At 43.2% G+C, this 25,872-nt stretch overlaps 2 protein-coding genes across 9 annotated transcripts in view; both read left to right on the plus strand.

The window, feature by feature from the left end:
- The window catches only part of SEC16A (SEC16 homolog A, endoplasmic reticulum export factor), a 30,114-nt gene extending 17,085 nt beyond the window's left edge, over window positions 1-13,029 (plus strand). For 4 of the 6 annotated variants that reach the window (XM_075439367.1, XM_075439370.1, XM_075439371.1 and 1 more), the window contains 23 exons: window positions 62-200; window positions 459-701; window positions 1,019-1,116; window positions 1,810-1,891; window positions 2,080-2,197; window positions 2,437-2,548; window positions 2,884-2,989; window positions 3,481-3,621; window positions 3,737-3,850; window positions 4,559-4,763; window positions 4,962-5,210; window positions 5,901-5,989; window positions 7,027-7,074; window positions 7,261-7,419; window positions 7,659-7,736; window positions 7,992-8,048; window positions 8,704-8,815; window positions 9,146-9,283; window positions 9,951-10,051; window positions 10,446-10,520; window positions 11,144-11,203; window positions 12,112-12,186; window positions 12,419-13,029. In XM_075439367.1, coding sequence (XP_075295482.1) covers window positions 62-200; window positions 459-701; window positions 1,019-1,116; window positions 1,810-1,891; window positions 2,080-2,197; window positions 2,437-2,548; window positions 2,884-2,989; window positions 3,481-3,621; window positions 3,737-3,850; window positions 4,559-4,763; window positions 4,962-5,210; window positions 5,901-5,989; window positions 7,027-7,074; window positions 7,261-7,419; window positions 7,659-7,736; window positions 7,992-8,048; window positions 8,704-8,815; window positions 9,146-9,283; window positions 9,951-10,051; window positions 10,446-10,520; window positions 11,144-11,203; window positions 12,112-12,186; window positions 12,419-12,487 — 2,668 coding nt within the window. In that variant the 3' untranslated portion in view covers window positions 12,488-13,029. The remainder of the gene's footprint in view (window positions 1-61; window positions 201-458; window positions 702-1,018; window positions 1,117-1,809; window positions 1,892-2,079; window positions 2,198-2,436; window positions 2,549-2,883; window positions 2,990-3,480; window positions 3,622-3,736; window positions 3,851-4,558; window positions 4,764-4,961; window positions 5,211-5,900; window positions 5,990-7,026; window positions 7,075-7,260; window positions 7,420-7,658; window positions 7,737-7,991; window positions 8,049-8,703; window positions 8,816-9,145; window positions 9,284-9,950; window positions 10,052-10,445; window positions 10,521-11,143; window positions 11,204-12,111; window positions 12,187-12,418) is intronic. The other 2 variants (XM_075439369.1, XM_075439368.1) reach the window with 2 other exon arrangements.
- Window positions 13,030-14,513: 1,484 nt separating this feature from the next.
- INPP5E (inositol polyphosphate-5-phosphatase E) lies at window positions 14,514-25,659 on the plus strand. 3 transcript variants are annotated; one of them, XM_075439373.1, is made up of 11 exons: window positions 14,514-14,581; window positions 15,354-16,517; window positions 18,321-18,444; window positions 19,190-19,287; window positions 20,028-20,152; window positions 20,309-20,428; window positions 20,826-20,933; window positions 21,870-22,031; window positions 22,586-22,701; window positions 23,170-23,306; window positions 24,416-25,659. In XM_075439373.1, the coding sequence occupies exons 2-11, from the start codon at window positions 15,661-15,663 to the stop codon at window positions 24,546-24,548; spliced, it is 1,980 nt and encodes a 659-aa protein (XP_075295488.1). In that variant the 5' UTR covers window positions 14,514-14,581; window positions 15,354-15,660; the 3' UTR covers window positions 24,549-25,659. The 3 variants fall into 3 exon arrangements, with proteins under 3 accessions (XP_075295488.1, XP_075295489.1, XP_009940742.2); XM_075439374.1 differs by having other exon boundaries at window positions 14,519-14,581; window positions 15,476-16,517; XM_009942440.2 differs by lacking the exon at window positions 14,514-14,581 and having other exon boundaries at window positions 14,703-16,517.
- Window positions 25,660-25,872: the final 213 nt, after the last annotated feature.

Here is a 25,872-nt window from a genome sequence, read left to right on the forward strand (position 1 = left end):
TAATCACAATAATGATCGGAATGTTGACGTTTATCTCACTGAAAACTTTTTTTTATTTCAGGGATGACACCCATAAAGTGGATGTTATTAATTTTGCACAAAAGAAAGCTACACAGTGCTTTAAGAATGAAAACTTAATTGACAAAGAATCTGCGAGTCTGCTTTGGGACTTTATTGTACTGCTCTGCAGGCAGAATGGGGTATGTCTCACAGCTTGATTTCATCTGTCCTAAAATATTTTATACACAAAGTGGTATTTATGTAAAAGACAGCAATATGCGTATAGTGGCGTATCTTGGAATAGTTCACAGACTGGCAGAACAGGTAAACTGATCGCTTGTCCGTAGGTGCTCGAAGGTGCTGGTATTCATACGTTGTTGTTGAAGTGACAAATAACATGAAGGCGCTGTTGAAATAACAGGCCTTTTTTTTTTCTTCTTTTCCCTCCACCTGTATAGACTGTTGTGGGAACAGACCTGGCTGAACTGTTGCTCCGAGACCACAAAACAGTGTGGCTTCCTGGGAAGTCCCCTAATGAGGCAAACTTGATTGATTTCACGAATGAGGCTTTGGAACAGGTGGAAGAGGAATCTGGTGAAGCCCAGCTCTCATTTCTCACTGATAGTCTAATAACCGCAATTGACAGTCTTGAGAAAGAGACAGAGAGATTCAGGGAGTTGCTGCTTTACGGCCGCAAGAAGGTGAATGATTCTACTGTTGTCCCAAATACTACATCTGTCTTGTTTACTTATCTTTCACAGATTTTAAAGCTCTAGGCATCACGTAAAATGATTCTTGCAACTTGCAGTGCATAGAATATTTCACGGCACTGCACTACACTGATACGGAAAAAATATTGTGCCCTACAGTTCATAACATAAAATTATTTTCATCTGTTAGCATTTGATCTAAACAAACACTTCTTCATTCAGTCACAAAGTGCTAGTGTAAAATAAACATTGTTTATCTGAGTGGTATGTTAAGCTATTCCCAGGAAACTAATTTCTGTATTAATTAGGATGCTTTGGAGTCTGCCATGAAGCATGGTTTATGGGGTCATGCTCTGCTGCTTGCCAGCAAAATGGACAGCAGAACACATGCAAGAGTTATGACCAGGTACGGTTTTGCTTGTTGATTAGTACAATATGACTACCTGTGCTGCTAATGAGTTAGAGGCTTGGTGCTCAGAAATCTTGATGTCACAATCATGAGTTACTCTTCGTAGCTCATGCAAGAATTACGCTTTAATTTTACTTGTATCTGTAGTTATTGTCTGTTACTTTTTGTTCTGGGGTGTTCTGGCCATAAACTTAAATCTGAAAAGTTACTCTATGCCACTCCTTCCATTTAAGGGATATTTGAGCAGTGTCATCTGTGGGCTTGCTTTACAGTCGCTGTTAGTCAGGCTTGGAAAAAACTGTGCAAAAACCAACTGTCAACTTAAAGCCAAGTAACTCTGTGGTACCCTTCAGTCTCCTTGCATGTAAGAAGCAGATGTGTTAGTGCATGCTTTGTCTATAGACACGTGAGCTTGTGTAATTCTGTGCTAAATCTCGTCAGCTGGCATGGGGAGAATCTCAGGGTTTTTCCTAGCTTGGACTGACCTATGTCAGAGTGGCAGATCCAGTTAACTGGTAATGTTTTGCTTTTGAACGTTATCTACTGGACAATTGCTTACTCAGTGTAGTATTTTCAACTAGCGCTTCCTTCTCTTAAGCTAAACTAGATTGACCGGCACCGAGTGTTCAAGTATATTTTAACTGCTTACCCCATGTTTGTTTTTTGTTTTTCTGTGTAATGTCTCTGTAGATTTGCCAACAGTCTCCCAATTAATGACCCTCTGCAGACTGTTTACCAGCTCATGTCTGGAAGGATGCCAGCTGCATCCACGGTAAGACTCAAGCGTGAGCTGCAGCTGAGGCTTAAATAGGTACCGCAGCAAGTAGTGTAGTTCACAAGAGTAATCCTTCTGTGTGCTTTTCCTAGAATGTCAGATAAGTTGTTTTGGTCCTTTTTAGGTTGAAACACCCATGCAGAGCTCCAGTCACTGATTTGACTAAGTAATTCTTCTAATTTTAGTGCTGTGGAGATGAGAAATGGGGAGACTGGAGGCCTCATCTAGCAATGGTGTTATCCAACTTGAACAGTAATGTGGACTTGGAATCCAGGACCATTGCTACCATGGGAGACACTCTTGGTAACTCTTGGGGAATGAACAGGGTGATGACTGAAGGAAAAGCTTTCTGAAAACTTTAATCACTCAGCTGATTTTGAATGCAAGCAATTGCCATGTAAAATGTAAAGTGGAACAGTTTTATATGTGTGTGTCTCTGTTGTGAAGGTAGTTGAATACAAAGTCAAAACAATATGGGGCACTGAATTACAATGTGCCACCAAGAGGAAATATCCTGAGTTCTGTCGCTTATTTTTCTACAGCGTCTAAAGGCCTGCTGGATGCTGCTCATTTTTGTTACCTTATGGCCCAAGTTGGTTTTGGCGTTTACACAAGGAAGACAACAAAGCTGGTCCTAATTGGATCAAATCATAGGTTTGGCTTTCCTTTTTTTTTTTTTTAAACATGGCTTTTTAGATGCAAGTGGCTTGAGAGACTCACTGCTCCTGTTATCATCATGGTGGTGATGGGTTGACAGTTGGACTTGATGATCTGAGGGTCTTTTCCAACTGTGATGATTCTGTGGCTCTATGATCGCTAGCCACAGCTGATTTTGAGATAACTATTTGATGCCTTGTCCTTGTTTGAGGAGTAGAAGTTACTGATACTCTGTGTCTACCAGAGCTATGTTTCTGGCTTTATTTGTGATTGTTGTCAGCATATATAATCTCAATGTTAAATAAAGTTTTTCCTTTCCCATTCCCGAACAGCTTGCCATTTTTAAAGTTTGCCACCAATGAAGCCATTCAAAGAACAGAAGCCTATGAATATGCACAGTCACTAGGAACTCAGCCTGGCTGCTTGCCCAACTTCCAGGTGAAGAGCTATTTCTTTTTTCTTTTTTTTATTTTGGCAGGTTTTATGCAGGGTTTTAATCTCTCATGTGCCGTATTCAACACAGCAAATATTTTATCCATTATAACATGAAATATTCATGGGTAACGTAGTGCAAGATAGCTTTTTTCCCTGTTGTCACTTAAATTTACTTTCTGCATTTTTCATCTGTGCATTCTGAACTTCTGAATTTTAAATTTTTTGTTATCATTAACTATATTACTAAAGCAAAATCTAGCAGAATGTGTTGGTACTAGCACAGACAAATAGATAACTTCCATTGGATACATTGAGTGGAAGAGGAGAACTGAATGCTTTTTCCCTCTTTTTTTTTTTTTTTTTTTTCCCCTGCCTAGTATAGGTGTGATAGTGGGATATCTGAGCTTTCAACTGAAATGACAGACTACCTTTCATTTGATACTTCTAAGAATGTTCTGATCACTTGGTTTATTTCACCTGCTTGCATTCCATAGGTTTTCAAATTCATCTATGCTTGCCGACTAGCTGAAATGGGACTTGCTGCTCAGGCTTTCCATTATTGTGAAGTGATATCCAGAACTGTCCTTAAAGATCCACATTACTATTCACCTGTACTTATTGGGCAGCTAATCCAGGTAACATAAGGAAGAATTACGTATTTGTGGCTTCATATTGTAGGCGGTCAGCTGTGGCTAAAGTTGCTGTTTGTTGACTGATTAACTTAAACTTTACAATGATTTCTTTCTCTAGATGTCATCACAACTACGCCTGTTTGACCCACAGATAAAAGAAAAACCAGATCAGGAATCTTTTATTGAACCTTCATGGTTAGTAAGGCTTCGATATGTGGATGGACAGATCAAGGTACAGAATGTACTTTTCAACATTAAGTAATATCTTTTAAGGATAGTGTCAATCCATTTTTTTCAAATAGTTTTGTTTATACTGCTAGTTACAGAAATGTAAAGTGACCTTGTGATATATTCATGTCATAAAGTGCAAGTCTTATGATTTAAACTAAGTGGATTTACCATGATTCAGTGCCCTAAGATTTAATACAGAGTAGTCAAAGGGTGACGTACAGTATATGATAGCCTTTTCTTAGTACTGTAATGCAAGGAGAATTGCAGGGCTCATTAGGTTGTAACAACTCCTGCTGTATGCAGAGGATCTGCTTGCCAGAAAAAAAAAGTTGTATGTGAATTAGTGTAGCTGGATTGTAACAGAGTGGAAGTAATTACCGTTTATTTAGAGACATCTGTTAGAATTTTGAACCTTGAGCTTATTAACTAAGCTTCCATTTAAAAAAAAAAAAAAAAAAAGACCACCACAACCCCTAATTTCCCCCCGAAAATCTAAAACCAAAAAAAAACCCACAGACAAAAAAACTTTTAAATGTTTTGGTTGAACTTGGCTTGCAAATGGCTGACAACTCATTTTTTGACTAAACACTGAAAGAAACTGTGTGCTGTTTTCACTTTTTAAGATTTCCTTTAGTGTATGTTCCCTTGGTTATGAACTTAAGGTCTGGTACAGTTAATAAGATCTTGCTTTTCTTGCTTTTTTGTGCAGGAGGGTGCAATAGCTTATAACACAGACAGATCCACCCCACCACCATATGCATGTAGTACCCCAAGTTCTGAATTAGACCGTGCTAGTCAATGTGATGGAGCAGGAGTTGGCCGTGACGTGGGTCCAGGTGCTGAAAATGCGTTGTTAGCATCCTTAATGCCTAATATGGCTCAACAGATGCAAAGTGTGCAGCTGATGCCTTCAGGTTAGTGTTCTGTATCCTTCTTCATGACAGAGAAAACAAATGTTTCAGATTTATGGTATAAGAAACCACTTAAGAGGGTGGTAGAGACAGTGAGATTTCACTTCTGCATTGTGTGATTTTGTTCAATAGGGTAGAAGGTTCACACACTGGAATTTGTTTAGTTATAACTCTTAACTTTTTTTTTTTCCTGTGCTGCAGTACCTCAGGCTGTCCTTGATGGGTCAGCTGCCATGATTCCTCCTGGTGACCAGGAAGCTGTCCAAAGTGTCCCTTTCTATTCAGTGGCTTCTCAGCCTGTGGGTCCAGGACATGGCTTTGCACCTCCAGGATTTTCAAATCCGTATGGAACTGAACCGTCACCACTGTATTTAGGGTCAGCACTACCACCAGGAGGGCCGCCACAAGAAATTGAACCACAGTCAGAAGACCAGACAAACCTGGAAACAGGTCTGGGGTCTTAGTAAACAGCTTTCTTTCCTTATTTGGGGAATGAAGTATTTTGGGGAATAATGCAAAATATCTCAATATTTAGAATATACTAAGTCAAGTCTTGGCTAATGACATTTAAAACCACCATGTAATGCTACGGAAACATCTATGGAAAGTTACAGTATTTGACCTGCTTATTTGGCTTAGTTTAAAAGAGAGGTCAGACTCAGCAGATCACGATTTAGATCCTGACAGGTAATCACTGAGTGCACTGGGATTGGCAGTTCTGTTTGCAGGCTCTGTGAATGGAGCCTCAGGGATTTCTGCCTCTGGGCATCAGCTTCTGGGACTCTTGAGAAGTTTTCATTCTGTGATGGCAGAACCTGACGTTTGTGAAGGCAAGCACGCACAAGTTTGGCAGAGCTGTGTTGGAGATGGGAAGAACCTTAAACTGCCCCATTCTGACGGCTGCATCCCTCGGCCTGCTCTGACCTGTGTTTAGAACAAACGTAATACCCATGCAGGAGAAAAAATAAAATCCCAGCAACTGCAGTTTACATTCTTTAAAAGACCAGCTTCTTTCTAGCACAGAATTCATAACTAGTGAAAATGTTTGTCTTAAAGGTGTTGTGGGGTTTGGGGGCTTTTGGGGTTTTTTTGTTGTTGCTGTGTTACTTCCCGCTAACATAATCTAATTTGTTTTTTAAGGAATGCAGAGAATTGCTCCAGAGTCTCCTTCACATAACTCTTTCCCTGAACAGAAAGAGGAGGATTTCTATGGCAGAATGGCTAGCATGGTATCTTTATTTCATACATCTCTTCAGCAAGTGTCAGCTGCATTGCAGATCTTTGCAAACACAGGAGTGTATTTAGACTCTGTCTTGCTCTTCAGCAAGACTCGAAGCTTAGTTTTTCTTTCCCGCTGTCCTTCCCCTTCAGTGGAGTAAATCACAAAAAACTAGTAGAAAAATTTTAGCCATAATTTTCTTGTCTAGAAAGAATTCTTAAAAAAAAAAAAAAAAAAAAAAAAAGAGGAGAGGAATATCAGGCTGTTCTCTGGAAGAGTTTAATTGAGCTTTCTCTGCCCTGGCTTCCTCTCGCATCTCCAAGAATGATTCTTCATAGCCAGAAGAACTTGTAGCATACAAACATGCAAGTGAGGCAAGCAGACTCTAAAGAACAGTTCTGTGACTGAGTTGTAAAAGCGTAGTATTGACTACCACTTGGTCATGATTGGAAATGTGGAAGGTGTTTTATCAACATCCCAAACCCATTTTTTAAATATACAGTATTTTCACTGTTTAAATATCACTGAAGTTGGTATCTCCTTGGAAGTCAGTTTAGTCTCTTCACATGACAGTTGTTTGAAAGAATTAATATAAAAATTTTTAATAGAGATACATTTGGCAACTAGTAAAGGATGGGAAGACTTTTTTAACTAGAAGCTAACTGTATTTAGAGGAAACAGAGAAATTTTTTTATGCTTGAGTTGCTATACTAACTTTAGAAGAACAACCTAGTGTAGCAGGGGAAAAAATTGCAGCAACCACTCCCTGGTGCAGCATCTTTATATCTTTCCTCTTGTGGGCTGGTTAGCATGCACAGCAGTGCCCTGATTTAACTCTTTTTAATGAACCAGTTACGTGATAGTGCGATTGCTTGGCTAGACTTCAGCTATTTTTCTGCACCTGCTACATGTCAGAGGAGATAGAAGTACCCAAGTAACCAGCTTGAGTATCTTCAGTTGTGTGGGAATTCTTGATAAAAAGTGAATGTTGTGTCAGATATTTAGCGCCTTGTTTATTAAGCATGTCCTGGCTTTATGTCTAACCAGGCACCAGGACGAAGATCCAGATCTGCATCTCAGTCTTCAGCACATATGGTATGCCATGAGCAGGCTGTTTCTTTTACTAAATCTTCATTCTTATTTATGTTTATTTTTCATGTGCTTTTGTATCTCTCTCTCTAGTAGTAATTTTGCAAAGAAGGGATGTGTTTAGCAGGATGAAATGTAATCCACCCCTCCAGCAGTGTTAACTTTGTACTTTTTTGTGTATTTGTAATAAAGGGCTATGGGCGAAGATCCCGAACAACTTCAGAGTCCTCTGCTCATTCTGTGGGACGAGAGAGATCCAACTCTGCAGCAAAACAGCCCTCTACTACTCCCTCTGTTCCTGTAGGAAAAGAAACTAAAAAAGAAATAAAAAAGGAGCCAGCGCCTAGAAAGGTAAACTTTCTAAGAAAGGTAGCTATACCTAGAGGAGATTTGTTAGTATATGTGGTAACTCCTGATCAAGGGTACTGATTTAAGAGGTCCTGACTAAACTATTTCTATTTATTAGGTGCAACTCTGGGCTCAGAGGTGAAGTCCCTAACGGAAAATGAATTGTTGCATGAATTTTTCTTTTAATCTACCTGTAAAGACAGTGTTGAGAGAATTAACTGAATAGATGAATTTATTTTTAGACTGGTGCAAACTGGTTTCGTTGGCTGATGGGAAAAGGAAAGAATGAAGCTCACCTTCCAGATGACAAGAACAAATCAGTAAGGCCCCTAAATCACAAAAACCTTTATAAATTCTAATGTGTTCAAAACGTTCCCCTGGATGACAGATGAACATTGTTTTGACAAGTAAACAAATGTGTGTAAAACATTTGAGATTACACTTATTTCAAGACTGGCTTTTAAAAAATATTATTACAGGGTGGTGGTTTGTGTTTTGTTTTGGTTTTATGTTTTTCTTTTTTGGCTGAATGGCTGTGTTTGAATTCTCTGTCTTTGACTGTGATTTCCTTGTAGATTGTTTGGGATGAACAGAAACAACGCTGGGTTAATCTGGATGAGCCAGAAGAAGAGGTAAAAGTCTGAGGACTCATTATTTCTCCAAGTGGAAAACTGAAATCTATACTGGCACTCAATTTTGTTTAATCTGTTATGGGCTGTTAAGAGTTGCATCTTACTGAATTTGGATTAAAATGTGCAACATTTTGAAACTAAGGAACAGGTTACATGTTCTTGTAGTTTACATCCTTATGGAACCATTTGTGTCTTTAGTTGCTGGTGTAGATCTAGTAATTGCAATTGAATTTACAAGGAAATTTAAACTTAGTTTCATCTATCTTTTCATAGAGGTTGACATCACCTAGGCAATTGCTTGTTAATTAATTTGCTGCAAACAATATAGGGAAAATAGGTAGGAAGAGTCTGTAGTTTTGAAAATGTAATGTATAGTATAGCAGAGAAAATAGCACATCCTGTCCATCCTTGTCATTTGAGGATCTGCCTCAAAACACAAACAAATGGTAAGAACTGCTGTTGTAAATGTTTCCTTTTAGAGTGAGCTTAGATGGCACTGACATTAGTTATCAAACGGAAGGTCTGCACTACAAGGTGTGTGCCTGTATACCCAATGTTATGTGCTCTGGAATAGGTGAGGAAAGGAACTCAGGCAGACACTTGGTTTAAAGCTCTCGGTCAGTGATGTGGTTGGGTTTTCTTGTTCTCCCTGCAGAGTAAGCCTCCGCCACCACCTCCAACGGGATTTCCTAAAGTTCCTCAGACTGTTCCACCTGGACCTGGAGGCCCACCTGGTGCCCCTGTCAACATGTTCTCCAGAAGAGCAGGTAACGGATAACATTGACACTTGAAGTATGGAAGGCTTCAGATTTTCTCTCGCATAAAATGTGAAGGCTTGGCTTTTTTGGAGTTGTCTGGGAACAGCTGGCAACTCAGTGATACCATGGAGCTGTGGCTGTTGCTGGCTTGGCTTGTGCCTACCTTCTGCACTGTGATTGCTGTCACAACTGTATTGTGACTTGGGTATTATTGTTTGTATCCCTGGAGCATTGTTTTCTGATTCTGAAAGATGGCTTAACCAGCACACTGTTTGAAATAGAAATGGGGATGACTAACACCAGGCTTATTTCTGTTATTTCTGGATTTTTCTGGTTTAGCTGGAAGCAGAGCCCGTTACGTTGATGTCCTGAATCCAGGTGGAACCAAGTCCAGTGGTGCTGTTCCTGCGCCATCAGATCTGTTTGCCCCTTTGGCACCAATGCCAATTCCTGCAAATGTATTTGTTCCAAACTCAGGTGTGTCATGAGTGGATAAAATCTTAAGGAGGCTGCGTGGTTATTTATGGTTGTATGGTTATCTAAGTCACTTTTGACAGTGTGTGTATTTTGTAGCCTTTAATGAACATTCTTAAATGTTCAATCTCAGTAGCTTCAGTGCATTTTAGAAGTAGAATCAGTCTGGGAACTGCAGTAAAACAAATGGGTTAGCAAAGCCCAGCTCTGCGTTCTGCAAAGGGGTGCTCTTTTTTGCTTCCCCCCTTCCCCATCCCGTTGCAGAGTGGCTAGGCCATCCAGATAGCTAAATTTGAACTGTGTAGTATTCCTGTGTTACTCAGTATCTCGTACTCACTTCTGACACCTGTTGCTAGTTCCAGGATTGTGATTTGGGGAAAGAAAGGGAGAAGTCTTACCTGCACGCTTACTTACCGTATTTTTTTTTCTGTTTTCACCACATGCTGTATTGCACCAAGGTTATCTGTGTGAACTGTATGCATCTCCTGCTTGCAGACTTGTAACAAGACTGAGGCATCTAGAGACATTGACACTGCCCTCTCTAAATTACATTTTTCCTGGGAGAAGATTGATGGTGTAAAGATTCAGTTCTGCTAATGTCCCTGCCTCTCTTTCTGTGAAGTAGACGCTCTGGTGTGGTGTGTTTGGCTAAATCCCATTTCTGCTGTAGTTCCAGGGGAACCCCAGCCGCTGGAAGGGAGTGGGGCAGCAGAGCACACGCCAGCTGCAAATCAAACCAACGCAGATCCTGCAGCAACTGTTGAACCAGAGGTGGGTTAGAAGGAATGTCTGTCTTGTATTTAGAATTCAGACTTCTGATTGAAAAATCCTCATGGTTCTGCATAGTTTCATAGCCACAGTGTGTCCAAAGCATGTTGTTGTAGCGATTACATTTCTGTACAGCGTTTTAGTTAAAAGAACTGGGGAAGAGAAATGCAGGTGAAAATGGAAATGGGAAGCCCATGGAAAGTTGCATTTCCTAATTTGGCCGAACTGCAGGTTCCGTGGGTGCAGCATGTGTCAGGAAAGGGACCACGAGCTTAGGAGAGCCATACTCTGCATGTTTCACCTGGCTTGATGTATTGTTCAGTGGGATCAATATAGCAGAAATGTGAAATAGCCTCATAGTAACGAAGTTAAACAACAGTGCATTGTTTTTCTTTAGTATTTAAACCCTGCAACCCTTCCTCCTGGCTCTGGACTTCCTGTTTCTAACCCTGATGGCTCCCAGTCAGGCGAGGTAAGGCTTGAGTCAAAGTAGTTATTAGCTAATGACTTTTGCAGCATATTTTAACCATGAATTTGTAGTGGACTTAACATGGGCCATCTAAAACAACAAGTAACTGATTCAGTTGTTGATGACCAGCCAAGATGGAATCGTATGACTGCCTCCAAAATTGTACAGAAAAGACATTTAAGCCCATACAAGAAGTTCAGCCTCAGTATCCTACATTCCGTGGTGTGATTCCCTATTTCTGTATTAGTAGACTTTTACAAGCCATTTTCAGAGTAAAGTGTCAGTAGCAGTTTGAGGATCTCTTGTTGCCTCCGTGCATGCATGTAATTTCACTAATATTGAGTGCAAGACACAACGAGGAGAATAGATTGCTATGTGCCAGGCAGAGTAACATTACCTTTGTTCCTACTAAATGTTTTCTGTATCTACATAATTTTGTGCTTTAAGAAGTCCTTTTGATTTAAACTAACTTCTGGCTTTACTTTTTTTTAACTTGAAGTTGGTTTAACCTTTGGCAGTGAGACTTTTAAAATTAAACAAAACAACTGAAAGCTTGGGGCAGTGACATGCATGACGACTTTTTTATTTGTGTTTTTTTGTATTTGTGTGTTCTTGCTGTTTTGTAGCTTTCGCGCTCTAGTTCAATGAGTTCATTATCACGTGAAGTAAGCCAGCATTTTAATCAGGTACATGTGGCTGGCCATTCTCATTTATGTTAACTTATTTACTTTTCCCCTCTTTATTTTGCATTTGCTCAAATACTTACTAATGCTACTTTTAGTCATTTTCCCCTCTTCTCATTTCACAGAAATTAAAAGTAACTAAAGATGTAGTGTTCCTTTTAACACTCAAACAGGGTCTTCAGAAGTTTTTGTATTTATGTGAATGCACGTAATCCAGGCATGCTTTTTGTTTATGTTCATGTTCCTAAGAGATTCACTTTAATAATTTTGGTGAGCTCTTTCCTGGGATACCAAAGAAGTCAGTTGATTTTAAACAATCAAAAACAAACAAACAAAACAATCCAAAAAAACTTCCTAAAAAGAGTCACCCAAGCAAAACCTTGTCATTCTGCTGCTGCCAGTCTCAAATCGGTAACAATACCATTGCCTGATTGATCTGCAAAAGCCCCTGTAGGAATGAAAGGAATGCTTCATCTCTGCTGTAAGTTCCAGTACTGTGGGGTCACCATAAAGGGGTGACACAAACTCTTTCTGATATTTCTCAGTAAAGCAAAACTTGACATAGAATGTTTATTTGGGGGCAACTCCTAAGGTCTACTAACAAAAGCAGAAGGTACTAATTCAGTGAAATCGCACTGGTGTCTTGTTTTGGTTTTGCATGCTTTGGATTCTCAGAGCTATTTGCAGTTTATGCATGTGACATTGTTTTGCCAATTCCTACTTTAAGCAAGTAATATTAAAGGTATGGATGCAAACTGTACCAGCACTTTTTGCAGTTGTTACAATATGCTGCGCTATCCATATTGTTGGCATTATTACTGTGAAGATTTGCGCTGTCTGACCAAGCAAACCACATTTGAGAGGCAGTGAAGCTCTGCAGTTCTGTAACTTTGGTATTATCTGCTTTCTAGCCTGCCAGTGTGTCACCTTCAGGGGGACCTTCAGCAGGAACAGTACCGTTCTACAATCCGTCTCAGTTTGCACAAGTGAGTACAGGCCTCGTCTTCACTTCGAACAAAACTATTGAGCAAAACCATGATTTTATGTTTTACTGGCTTTATCTGGACTCTTGCATGTTAAATGTGCACATAGGCCAGTCTCGCACTGGTTTCAGTTAACAGGTTTGCTTTCAAAACTTTATGGCCAACTTCTTGCATTTTGTCTCCAGTATGACACTTCTACAGAACTTTTTTTTTTATTCCTGTTCTCCTTTTTCAGTCTCCTGCAGTCACTGGAAGTTCAAGACTGGGAAGAATTGGACAGAGGAAGTATCCAACATTGAAGTAGATACAGTGGCTTTGTGTTTGGAATTCCCACTCATGTTCCGAGTGCACAAAGAACTATTCAATCTTACGGCACATGGTATCAGTGCTAGCTGCACTTGACATGACAGAAATTTAATGATGGGTGATTTTTTTCATGGGTCTCCCTACTTGCACCTCATCTACGCAAATCATTACCAAACATGAAATATGTGTAACTTTCCCTTTCAGAAAGCCTGGCTAGAAATAGCTTTGCTGTGATAAAGAATAGACACGAGGGAGGAAATAGTTGCTGTCTGTTACAAAATCTATTTGTAAATTGCATAGGCAATTTATTCCTTAAGTTTATTTTAAAGCTACTAGTGTGACCTTGGAAGACAATAGTTTCAGGGATTCCTTGGTTTCTGAAGGATGCTCCCCTCCCAGCGAGGGAGAACCATGTCCGCACTGTAACCTAACACTCTGTGGCCTTACGAGGACCATGCACAGTCGTGATGCTTATCAACCAGGCCTTGGTTTGTCAGCGCAGGGGGTGGGAGACGCTCCTCTGGGAAATGCCTCGGGCTGGCGGGGGGGTCGGAGGGGGGAGGGGGCCGCAGCTCATCCAAATAAATTGACCTATATTGAATGAAAACTGTGACTGTAATCTAACGCTAAGTTGATTTGGATCTTACCTAGTATGTACGTAGTTTGTGGTTTATACTACTTGTAAAGCAAATTGTATAGTCTGAAAGAAGCTCTCTGTATCATAGCCGACGCTGTACTATTTGATGAGTGAGTGTTCTTCGAAGTGCAATACGGTTACTTGCTTTCTCTCAAACTGCTGGCGCTGTACAATTAAGGTGGTAACAGCTTGAAAGTTGTTGAGGTTTTTTCCTGGTGAGTGCCAGAATCGGCGTAGTACTCTGTTCTTGAATTTCCATTACTGAAATAACCAAGGTCTTAAATAACTAACAGCTGAATTTCAAACATACTAAGAGTAGACGGATTAGACCTCTACCGATGGACTTTAAAATCTTTAGGTTTAATATAGGAAATCTTGAAAACCATGATATGCAACGTTCATATTCACTGAAGAATCTGAATTATCTGCAAAGAGAGAAATAAACTTATAAATATTTATTAAATCATTAGGCCATATTTTATTTAGAACCTGCCACCAAACTATTTGATTTTACTTGAATTTCTGCCCATGAGTAGAAATAATGTGAATGTGAAATTGCCAGTGTTGGTCCCTGATTGTTTTTCCTTTTGCTGAATAACGCCACCTCTCTGAGATCTCGATAGCCTTACGTATGTCCTGAAATGTTTGTATGTAGCTGGAGTAAAGTGCTTTTTGGGGGGATTAGAAACCTTTGCATAATGGTCCATGCTCAATTCCAGACGTGGTCAGCAGCAGTCAGTGTGGTTTACTTTTCTATAATTGAAACCTAGTCAGGCTCTTGGCTTTCCTCTAGTTCAGCCAGGCTGCTGATTATTTTCTCCTTTCAGTAGAGACTGCCAAACAACTCAATTCAAGAAGGCTTCCTTTGAGCTGGGAGCGGCTATCTTTCCTAAGTGTAAGATTTGACACTGTAAATTCTTAAATAAAATATTTTGCGCTCTGGAGCACTTTCACATTTTACTTTTTCTTGTGGTTATTGCTTTAGCCAGCTGGGTGAAGGACCCTCCCCTGCACCTTTGGAAATAATCTGTTTAAAGAACAGGAGTGAGATGGGCGTGCCTGTGGGGGCTGTTCTGTCCTGGAGCTGGTGTGGGTGTCTTTAATGAATTGTTCAGAACTGAAGCTGTAGATTTAACATAAGCAGCTCTTAATTTTTTTTTTTATTTTTTTTTTAAGTGTAAAATGCCTTGCTTTAAACTGCTGATCTAAATGCCGCCTGGAGCTGGAGCGCTTTATTTATTTATTCACGGCTGCGCGGGGCGGGGCTGGCGCGCGCTCCTCCGGCCGCCAGGGGGCGCCGCCGCTTCCCGCGGGGCGGGGCCCAGCGCCGCCGCTGTTGCCACGGGCGGGACCCGGCGCGCAGCGGGGCTGAGGCGGCCTCACACCCGCCCCCGCCCGCCGGCCGGGCCCGGGCAGCCGGCCTCACGCCGCGGCGGGCTCGGGGGGCTCTCGGCGGTGAGCGAGGCCGTGCCGCGGCCCGGGGAGGTCGTGGGGGGTCTGCGGGGCCGCCGGTGCCCGCGGCCGGGGTGGGTGGAGGGGTGTCTCGTCCATCCTCCCCTCGCCCGGGGCTGGCGCGGCCGCCGTCAGGGCTGGGGTCGTCGCGGTGAGGCCGCGGGCTGTGAGGGGCTGGCGAGGCTGTGACTCCCACCCGGGCCGCGGTGAGGCCGCGGGCTGTGAGGGGCTGGCGAGGCCGTGCCTCCCGCCGGCGCCTTCCCCCGGGCAGCGGCGTGGCGTTCCGGCGTGCTTTCACGGGATTGCGCGTTTCCAGGGTGGGGTGCCCGGTCTGGGTTGCACTAACGGCAGCGTGACGAGAGGCTTCCCCCCAGGCGGGGTCCGCCTTGAGCCCTGGCTCCGCGTCCCTGAAACCGCGGCCTCGGGTATTCCCTGGGGGTCAGCGGCGGTGGCCGGGGTCTGGCGCTGGGCGGGAAGCGGTGGCCGCGACCTCACTGCTGCGGGGAAAAGCTGGGAGTGCTGGAGACTCCCCGGCCTCTGGCACGTTGGGCAGCCCGGGGGCTGGCTGTACTGGTGACTCCGTGTGTAGCACAGAGAGCAAGCTGTGATTTATGCACAGTTTTAATTCCGTTTTGCGCTAGCAGTGTACTCAGCCTTTCCCTAAAGCAGCCTGTGCACAGCCACGGGGCCTGCAGCGGCGAGGCAGGCAGTTTGCTAAAATAGAAAATAACATTGTCTTTTTAACAAGGTCACATTAGGGTTTGAATTGTTCTAGAGGGAGGTCCTGTGAGGAGCTTGCTGTCTGATTAAGGAGCGGAGTTTGCAGCTCAATAACTGTTCATTCTTACGTGTTTCTCTTGGGGAAATCCACGCATCCTGCCTCCTGAAATTTTGCAGACAATGCATCCACCTACATGCACAGCTTCCCTTCATTCTCAGCTAAAGACCGAGCTGTCTTCAACTTCCATGTCCTTCTGGCTCAGTTAAAGCCCTGTGAACCTACAGGGTAAGTGAGGGAAGGACGCTATGCTGTGAGGAACTTTTCCTATGGAGCAGTGTCCATAGCTGGTACCCAGGGGAGAATGAGTACTCCAAATGGATTTCCGCAGCACTCGGGGGCCTGTGTTACTCAGAGCATGGAGGGTGGAGCAGTCCAGGACCTGCAGGCTAAGAAAGCTGGCAAAGCAGCGAAGAAGGACACTGGTGGCAATGGGGTGCTTACCTTTGAAGATCCTCCAAGTGTAGGCACCTCTTTAAATGAAACCTTAAAGCTTCTACCAGATGAACTCAAAGCTAATATGAAAATTAAATCACTCACTCCAAGGCCTCCTCGGAAGCCCCGGCTGGAGCGTGCTGCATCTCTGGATGAGAAAAGCTGGAGGAGGTGGAGGCGGTTCAGAACGAGTCAGGAAAGTCTGACTGATCCTAATGAGACAAGTTCCTCAAACGGTTCTCTGCAGGAAGCGTCCCTCAGCCCTCCCGTCAGGGGCAGGGCAAGCCCCTGCCATCAGTGCTGCCAGGAGAATTCCTTGCACAGTTCACCGGACGCCTTGGAAGCCAGTCCCGTGGGGAAGAGCAGAGGCAGCACCTCCGACCTGGGGAAACGAGCCTCCGAGATCTCCAGTGCCTTTGGTGGGCTTCTGCGGGGCAAAGCCTTTGCAGGCGGCAAACCCCGGCTGTCCCAAATAATGCCGGCTCGACCTCTGCCACCCATGGAGTTCAACGTGGCCTCTCACACGCTGAGGACAGCTAATAGGATTGACTCAGATTGTATGGATTATCGACATTATTCTCAGCACAAGTTTGGGAGGGTAAGCAGCAGCTTGAGCGATAGCAGGCTACATGGCAATGGGATGGTCTATGATAATTGCTCCACAGACTCCATGAAATCTACGTTCAGCCTGCTCACTCCCATTCGCTCCAAGGATGTTCGGAGCAGGTACGTCCCCCAGCTTCTTGTGGCAAAGTTTGGGGTGTGTTAGCAGGGAGCCAGCCACTCGGCAGAATCCTGCTGCGCAGGGGCAGGGAACTTCAGACCGATCAGTAAAGCACAGAAGTTGTTCTGTGCTTTTTAACCTGCTGTAGAGACTGGAAACAGCTTGAAGATGAAGAGATTAGTACAAATACTCTATATTTGCTCTTTTCAGCTGGGTATTGTTTTTTGTAAATGTAAGTTTGATTTGCTGTTAGCTTGCTTGTAGTATTTAAAGTAATCTGTTTTGAAAATTAACAAACAGTAGCTGTGCATGCTAACAGTTGGGGAAAACTATTTTTTTTTTTTAAATCTAAAAGTACATTGGGCTTGAATGGAAATGTTAAATGGAAGGGAAAAAAAACAGATATTTTAGCTTGGAACTATCGTGCAGTACATGCAGTACTATCACAATCCTGTAAGGTGCTGAGGGTCCTCTGCAGATGTTGAGCTTGTTTGGCTTCTGGCAGGATCAAACCATGTACTGTGAACTGCTTCAGCGTCCCACGGGAGCTCCTCTGCCCCGGCTTTTCCAGGAATCTCTTGAGGAAGAGTGTGATTCCACTCGGATCTCATCACTTTCTCCTAGTGTGGCCCTGAGCCCTTGCTCTGGTTGCTCATTTGTCTGTATTCTCAGTGAAGTTTAGATTGTTGACTGGAGGGAACTAACAGGAGTTTAATCTGCTTGCTAGATTATTGAATCCTCTTCTTGTGTTGGCCGCAGACCCTCTGTTTGCGAAGACCTGCCAGCACACAGCACAAACACTGCAACGAGTACGATTGATAGATAATACCACAGGTCAGGAAACGTGTTAGAAGGTGAAGGATACCAAGTACTCAGCTAAAGGTTGTAGGTTACAGATACACAACAGTCTGCAAGACCTTGAGGGACAAATCTGATCATTGATCCTAAGAGTGGGAGCCAGTGGTACAGGGAAAAATAGTTCTGAGATAAAGTGTTGCTAATTGGTGAAAAAGCTAGATTTTGTTACTTGTTTGCCATGAGGGATTTTCTTTCGCTTCCCTCTACAAAGCTGTTGTGGTCAGATGAGCAGCTGGGTGGACCAGTGGGTTGCGCAGCATCCCCTGACATCATGCTGTCATCATTATTTGCAGAGCTTAAGCAAGATTAAAAATGCTTATTCAACTCGCAGTCCTTTTGTAAGCAGCGTGTTCTTTGGAGAGGCAGACGGTGTGGGGTGGATCTGTCCTCTTCGAATGTGATACTCTTGTAGACCTCACACTCAATAAATCATTTACTTGAAAGCTAATTTGATGAGCTGAATTGGAGGAAGAATGTGAGTCTGAATTCTTGATCAGGAGCAACCTGGTGCCAGAACACTGGGAATGGTGGAGCCGTTTACTGCGTTTTAAGTAAACTGAGCTGCTTCAGGACTCAAATGTCAAACCATCCTCTTCATTTTGTGTCTGTGGTGAGTACTAGGGGGACTGAAGACTTTGGATGGCTTCAGTCTTCTCATGGCAGAACCTGGGCAGCAGCAGTCTCACCATCAGATTCGTGTCCTGGCTTTGAAAAGGCCGGTTTATGACAATAGTGTTGTTTTCTTGCCTATGATCCATGAACTCTCTATAAGGGTTGGAACTTTATAAGGAACTTTAGGCAAGGAGAACAGCGTATGAATACTAACTGCTATTTTTCTTGAGCAAAAGGTATGTTGTTGGTTAACTCGAGCTTCAAGTGTTACAAATCATTATTCCAACTGTCGTGCCATTTCCTTAGATGCTCTTTTATGGGTCTTCTGTTCACAGAAGCTATTTGGAAGGCAGCCTTCTGGCAAACGGTGCCTTACTGGGAGCAGAAGAACTTAGCAGATACTTCCCTGATCGGAACATTGGAATTTTTGTGGCCACCTGGAACATGCAGGGTCAGAAGGTATGTGCGCCTAAGTCTCCACAGGTCTTTCGGCAGTGGTAAAGTTACCCCACCTTTACTGCTAGAACTGGTGCAATGGGTTTTTTTCTGTTCATGGCTATGTTCCCTGTCAACCTGAGTTCATTGTCTTTATCAAATTACAGGGCCCTCTCACGCATGTTCAGCCTAGTGAGAGAGCCATGGTAACAGGGTTCCTCAGATACTAGGTGTGACAACAGTGAGCTTGCTAGTGCCTCTCTGGCTTTCTGTGGCAGCTGCTGCTGGTCTGTTGCAAGTAGGGTTGTATGAAGCTGACTGACAATTTAGTGCTTATGATGAGAACATCTCTGATAAAGAACACAGCCTCCTGCCTCCATCTTTGCGTAGCCTTGGAATTCAAGACTAATTCTACCAGGTGACTGAGAAGTTGTGCTTGGGAGAACACAAGCAGCCCCTGGGGTGTTCAGTAAATAGCTTATGAGCTTGGTAAAAAGTAAGCATCGCAGGAAATTAGAAACATCGCCTTACTGGCCTGTGTGGCTGAACTGTGGAAACTTGGTTACTGCTGGAGCAACAGCAGTTGAAGTCTGCCTTTGGGAAGGAGAATTTTTAGTATTATCACTTAATGTATATTTTGAAGCCTGAATTGTTTGCATATGCTGTGGAGCTTGTAGCTTAGCCTGGACTTTTCGTGTACTTTTCTAGTAAATCTTTGCATAACTAATATTCCTATTTAATCCTTTTTTTTTTTTTTTTTTAATAATAGGAACTTCCAGTGAATCTGGATGACTTCTTATTACCAACAGATCCTGACTATGCCCAGGACATGTATGTCATTGGGGTTCAAGAAGGCTGTCCAGACAGGTAGCAAAAACAATGTAATGAACCATCCTCTCTTACTGTTAACTGATTACTTTGGTTTTAATTACTCTGGAAATAGTCTCCATCATATTCTTAATATTTTCAGTAAACAACTCATTTTATAAGACTCTGAATTCCATTGCATGAGCACCAGGGGAGATGAGTTTTAGAGGAAAATGCCACAAAAATCTGTAAATCCAGAACTTGATGCTGTTGTTGGGGCAGCTAACAGCAACACTCCCGTCTGCCTTCTGTGGGCGTCTCACCGTAGATCTGAGCTGGCGGTGAGCTCGCTGACGGGCTGGCTGTTAGCGTTAGCAGCCACGTGCTCGTTAGCATTACATTGCTGCAAACTTCTAGTCTGAGATTGACCAACCCAAGGAGAGCAGATTGAAGCTTCGTGACAGACTCTGCTTTTTTAGGGTATCTTCCCAGTGGGACTTGTTTTTCCTCAGATTTGCAAGCCGCTCGGTGCAGTGGCAGTAATTCCCTTGCACTGACACACAGAGCCTGCTGCATGGCGTGCGTGGAGTTACACGTCAAACTGACCAGCCTTCACTGCAGCACCGCTGTGACCGTGGAGGTTTTGCTTACACTTACTTGACGTTCTTTATCAGAGAATAATATCAGAGTATTATCAGAGAGAAATCAGAGAATTGCTCGTTTTTCACAATGCTAATTTCCTTTCCTGGTTATTGTCTCTTGTACTGTCCTTGTGATCCAGCTGTTGTTCTTTCCTGCAGAAGAGAGTGGGAGATCCGCCTGCAAGAGACGCTAGGCCCCCACTACGTCATGCTCTACTCTGCTGCACATGGGGTGCTGTACATGTCGGTCTTCATTCGGAGGGACCTGATCTGGTTCTGCTCAGGTATGTGGTCCAGTAGGGGCTGGAGAGTTGGGAGGTGAAAGAACTGCTGCCGTCGGGTGTCTTGTCCTTTTCTCCTGGGGCTGTCCCTCACCTAACTTTCCCGCTTGCTGTCTCTAGAGGCTTTTCAATAACAGCAGCTTCTTTTTCTCCTTCCAGAAGTGGAGTATGCCACGGTGACAACTCGAATTGTGTCTCAGATCAAAACCAAGGGAGCTCTGGGAATCTGCTTCACATTTTTTGGGACCTCCTTTCTCTTCATCACCTCCCATTTCACATGTGAGACATTTACAGTGTTTTTAGAAGTGGCCTGATTGAGGGAGGAGCAGGGGTTTCTTTACAGAGGTAAAAAAAGCTGCTGGGAGATAGAGGAGCAGGACAGACTGAAGTCAAAGCCCAGGATTCCTGAGCTGAGAACAGTAAGGGAGGAGGATTTTTTGGTAGCAAACTTACAAAATAACTGTGTTTAGAAAAACAGAAATGTACTCTGCACAATGGTATCCCTTTTTCCACCCTTTCTGTTGTGATTTTTCAGTCTGTATGCTCCCTGAGTCAGAGGGTTACATTTTACAGGTGGAAAATGTGTGATGTCCTCTGGAAGCTCCTGTTATAACCAAAGATGGTAGCTGAATGAAAATGATGCATCATTGGCAGTAATGGGATTTCTGTCTTTCAGCTGGGGACAGTAAGGTGAACGAGAGGAAACTGGACTACAATAAAACCATCCAAGCCCTTATGCTTCCCAAGAACGTTCCAGACACAAACCCCTATCGATCCAGTTCTAGTAAGTGTGAAACCACGCCTGTGCGGGAGCCCAAATGAACAGAGCTTGTGCATTGTCTTTTGGTCTACACTAAGGAAGAGAGAATGAGACTGCTGATTTGAGACGGTATAAAAAGAGACCACCGGTCTTTTTGTCTGAGGATGGTGGTTATTCACATGATTTTCTTTTTTTTTAGGTGGGTTGCAATTTTGGGGGGAATTTGAGAGAAAAAGTTGAAATGGAGGGGGAGAGGATGTATTTTTTCTCAGAACAGCAATATGATAATTTTGGTGTAATTTTTATTGATATTGTGGATGTGTTTCACTTTACAAGTGTTTACTAGAACAAGTGGAAACTACATTCTTTCAAAACCTAAGAGAAAGAGCATTATTTCAATTTGCATATACGCAGGTCAGCGTATTGTTTGTCAAATTCTGTTATTGTCTCTTAGTACTGTGCTGTTAACATGATGTCTAGATACATAGCTAAGCCCTTTTTCTAGAAAGATGAATTTACTCTTTATCTGCAGTGTAGCATTAGGTTTCTGTGTTCATACTATTTTTAGGTCCTATAGATAGTTTGGTCTCTTTTCAGCTTTTTCTATTATTTTTTTTAAATTTCTGTTCTGTTTTATACTGCTTTTGATTACCACGTGCTGTGATGGTCACAGGCAGAAAACATGCTGAAGTGTTATATCTCTAGGTAGTAAAAAGAAAGGATTTATGCCTGTTCCTTGAACATACCTAGCAGCACTGTTAGTAAGCTATGCAGCATACAGCTCTCATTTCAAAAGAATGGAGTTTCATTTTAACGACCACGTAGCTACGTCACATACTTTAGGTTTCCTCAAAAGTCAAAAGGAGATCCAGGAAAGAAAAGTTGGGGAATTTTTTTTTTGCTTTCAGAACTTTTCAGGATGATTACCTTTATACTGACACTTCTATCTTGAATTTGCAGGTGATGTCACAACTCGGTTTGATGAAGTGTTCTGGTTTGGTGACTTCAACTTCCGACTAAATAAGGATCGGGAGACCGTGGATGCCATCTTGAACCAGAACCCAGAAACAGACGTGTCCAAGCTGCTGGCATATGACCAGCTGAGTAGCGAAATGAGTAGGGGTGAGGGACAGCTATGTTTCTCCCTGGCTGCCAGGAACAAAGAAATCTATGGATAGGAACAATTACAGCCTAATCGCTACTTTCTAGAAACCGTCACTGCTTTCTGTTGTTCAGTTCCCTAAAAAGGGAAGTCAGCAGTTGTCAAATCCAGTGGTGGTCTGTACTAGGGACTTTTTCTTACAGTATTTTGTTATATGTAGTGTAATCTCCCAAGCCATTTATTGCTCTGTTTTATCCGATTCCTCTGTAAACTGGACATCATTCAGATTTGAATAGCTAGCATTTGCAAATCATCATCTTTCAAATGGAAGGGGAAGTACATGTACCAAATGTTGTTTGTTTAAATAGCCACTGACTAGCTTTTCACCCTTGCTGGGGAAGAGCTTGAGCTCGCTCCCTTTCCAGAGCCCAAGGCCATGTTTTTCTAATCCTGTATGTACATGGCTGCAGTTTCTAGCCAGCATTAGTTGAGCAGTGTTGAATAAATGCAGAAAGTGTGCCAGGTTCTTGGGAAGAAGTTTGTTGTTCATGCTGTTCTCCCCTTGCCCTTACAGGGTCTATTTTCAAAGGATTCCAAGAGGCTGACATTCATTTCCGTCCCTCCTACAAGTTTGACATAGGAAAGGACAGCTATGACACCACTTCCAAACAAAGGACTCCTTCCTACACGGTAAGGGCTGGTTTCAGAGCAGCGTGCTGGGAAGGGCTGCTCAGCCTCACGTCCGTCTCCAGAGGGGATTCTTGCCTGTGAGAAAAAGCTGCCTTCCACAGTCGGTCTGCGTGAGATACAGTTGTGCTGAGATTTGTTGCTTGAGGGGAACAGGGCATGTGGGACTGGTTTGCAAAAAAGGATTGCTGAATCCGTGAGCACGGGGAGAGTTTTGCACAGGCTGCTAAGCTCATTTTCCCTGCCTTCCATCCTCTTCCAGTGCATTCTCCCCTGTGCTCAGAGCTGGGCACAGAACTGCTGCTGGGATCAGACACACGTTCTTCATGAATGTATCCCTGTCCAAGACACTTGATTTCCCTAAGTGGAGCGTGATAAATGAAGGGATCTGTCTCTCGCGAACCAGTACTTCTCTCCAGGGTGGATGTGCAAAGGGAGTTACCATCAGTCTCTCCTCTCTCTGCCTCCCAGGATCGAGTTGTATACCGCAGCCGGTACAGAGATGACATCCATGTGGTCAAGTACTCGTCTTGTCCTGTGATCAAAACTTCAGACCATCGGCCTGTATTTGCCTTGTTTCGTGTGAAAGTGAGGCCTGGCAGAGACAAGTGAGTACCTCCTCACGCCAGTCGGTATGGCTGCACATGGCTCCAGTGCTCCTGAGGATACACTGCTGTTCAGAGCTTGTCCTCTCAGGAGAGTCCCTGAAACAGTTTATCCCGTGTAGCTCTCTGCAGCCTGTTTGGTTTTCACCCAGTACATGCTCTCAGTGGTCAGAGCAGTGTGAGTGCTTAAACCTTGCACTGACATCTGAAATCTCTGCCGCCGGGTCCCTTAATCCTCCTGAGGGAGGGAAATAAACGGAGTCCGCTGCAATGGACTATAAATCTGTGTTTCGTCTGAGATGCAGCGCTCTGTTTTTCCTGTCAGCATGGCCAGCTTTCCTCTTGTTTCCCTCTTTGGCTTCAGTGCAGTTTTCTCTCCCCAGTGGTGCCTGCATTTTAACATAGCTGTATGTCAGTGCAGTATTTTGAGATCGTCCAAGTTTCTTTGTGTCCCACTGTGGGCTGCCATGCTAGTAGAACACCTTGGAAAATTTGGTTAAGTGACTGAAAGTTAGTCTCTTCGAGTAGCATGCTCAGGAATTTCAAGACCCAGGTGTCTAGAAAATGGTAATTTCTTAAAGCACTTGATCAGCAGTGCAATTAGAATTGGGATTTTTTTGTTTGCTTGTTTGTGGGCATTAAATACCCATTAAATAGAAGCATTGCAGAGTCTGAAGCTGGGCTGCTACGGTTTCCTCCTGGCCTCCGTAGAACTGACCAAGGTAGGAACTGTTGCGCATGAACCATACCAGTGAGTACACCGAGCTAACAGTGAGCTAGTGTAGCTTTTCAACCGAGTGTTTTTTGGTTTAGGGTCATAAAGAATGTCCTCCATCTATGTCCCTTATGAGTGCAGGAATGTTCGCACTTAAATTGGAAGTATATTTGCCTTTAACAACTGATACTCTTTTCGTTTAAATGTACTGTGAAAAACCTTAACTTGTTGCTGTGGAAGAACTTTGTTTTACCCATTTTCTCCTACAGCAGTAGCTGAATGCCGTAAGAAAGTAAAAATTAGGTTTCTGGCCTTTGTTGTATGAATTAGTTGGGAAATGTTGGGCAAACAAGAATGTATTTGTGCCCTGATCTAATTGCTTGTGTTTATATTGTAGCATTCCACTTGCTGCTGGGCAGTTTGACAGAGAACTCTATTTAATCGGAATAAAGAGGCGGATTACAAGGGAACTCCAGAAACGGCAAGCGCAAAAGGACCAAAAATCCAGCAGCATCTGTAGCGTTTCCTGAGCTGAGAACTCTGCAATGCTTGTGTTAGAGGTGCCCAGAAAGAGGATTTCAGGCCACGGCAGACTCTGCAGGGAATTGTCTGCTTAAGCACCTCTGGCAGTTGCTGTGGCTTGTGAAGAAAGTCTTAAACCTCATCCTGGATTCATTTGCATGAGCTAATCCATGTAGCTCAAGTGCTTTTGTTGAAGAAAATGGAGTCAGTTATTTAGGACATTCATCCCAACAGATGCAACTGAGTTGTTTTTAACTGTACTGTCTTTGGAAGCAACCAGATGCGGTCTGCTGTTCTAAGATGGCTCCACACAGGGGGTACAGCTTCTGGAAATGGCCTGACCAGGGGCAGGGGACCTAAGAAAAGCCTCCAGACAGGTGAACATTTTTGTTTGTCTGTTTGATTTGATCCGGTTAGCTCACATACGCTGTGGGGTTGGGTTTTTTCTCCTGATCTGTAGCCAAGTGTATGGTGTTCTGTAAAACGCGTAACAGGGACCAGGTAGGGGACTTGGGCAGTTTTGTGGAAGGATGGTGCTCCTGTCCTGGGCTTTTTTGGCCCTCTACAGCAAGATCTGTGTGAATGTACTACTGTACATTTGAAGTGTAGAAACATTGCCTTTCAATAATTATTCTATCAGCCTTCTGTTACTAAGGGGGTAAAGATCAGTCTCTCACACCATGTATTTGGCTGTTGAGACAGCTTGAAACAATCCCTTCCTTAACTCACTTCGCCTCCCGGCGGGTGATAGAACGCTACCTGCCTTCAGCAGCAGGACACTCGAGTTGAAAATAACGGTGGCCTAAGTACAGCTACTGTGTAATGCTTCACCAAAGTGATTAAAATATCAAGTGAGTACTAGGGAAGCATGCAGACAGACTGCAGCAAGTCCGATCAGCGCAGTTCCATTACCTCTGATTACAGTTAATTCCTTTTGTTTTTATTTTTCCAATTCAGTGAACTGTGAATAACTCGCTGTTTTGAAGTAGTGTTGTCTTAAGGCTAAACATACTACATGGACCAGTATGGCACTGGTAAAACGTTAAGTGCAGCAAATACGTAAAAACTCTTTGAGGGCACAGATTGGCTGGATCATTAATCACTGTAGTACCTAAAACACCACGGAAACAACTTGGAGGAAGTGCTGCTGACTATGCAACCTGTCCAAGACAGAGCTTCTGTTCTGCGGTACAAACATTTATGGCACTGACCTGTCTGTAGCCATCAGGTATTTGGATTTCCTTTCTTTTTAAAGGAATAAAGATAAATTAATGCAATACTTAAATGAGAACCAGCTCTTATTGTAGGGTTGTCAGAACTAGAGTTCTTTGT

This window comes from Opisthocomus hoazin, chromosome 19, assembly GCF_030867145.1.
Source record: "Opisthocomus hoazin isolate bOpiHoa1 chromosome 19, bOpiHoa1.hap1, whole genome shotgun sequence".
NCBI lineage: Eukaryota > Metazoa > Chordata > Aves > Opisthocomiformes > Opisthocomidae > Opisthocomus > Opisthocomus hoazin.

Excerpts from the sequence above, each read along its gene's own strand:
- INPP5E (XM_075439373.1), top strand. The coding sequence starts at position 15,661 with ATGAGTACTCCAAATGGATTTCCGCAGCACTCGGGGGCCTGTGTTACT. Across the intron at positions 16,518-18,320 it reads TCCAAGGATGTTCGGAGCAG|AAGCTATTTGGAAGGCAGCC; the intron begins GTACGTCCCCCA and ends TTCTGTTCACAG. Across the intron at positions 18,445-19,189 it reads GGAACATGCAGGGTCAGAAG|GAACTTCCAGTGAATCTGGA; the intron begins GTATGTGCGCCT and ends TTTTAATAATAG.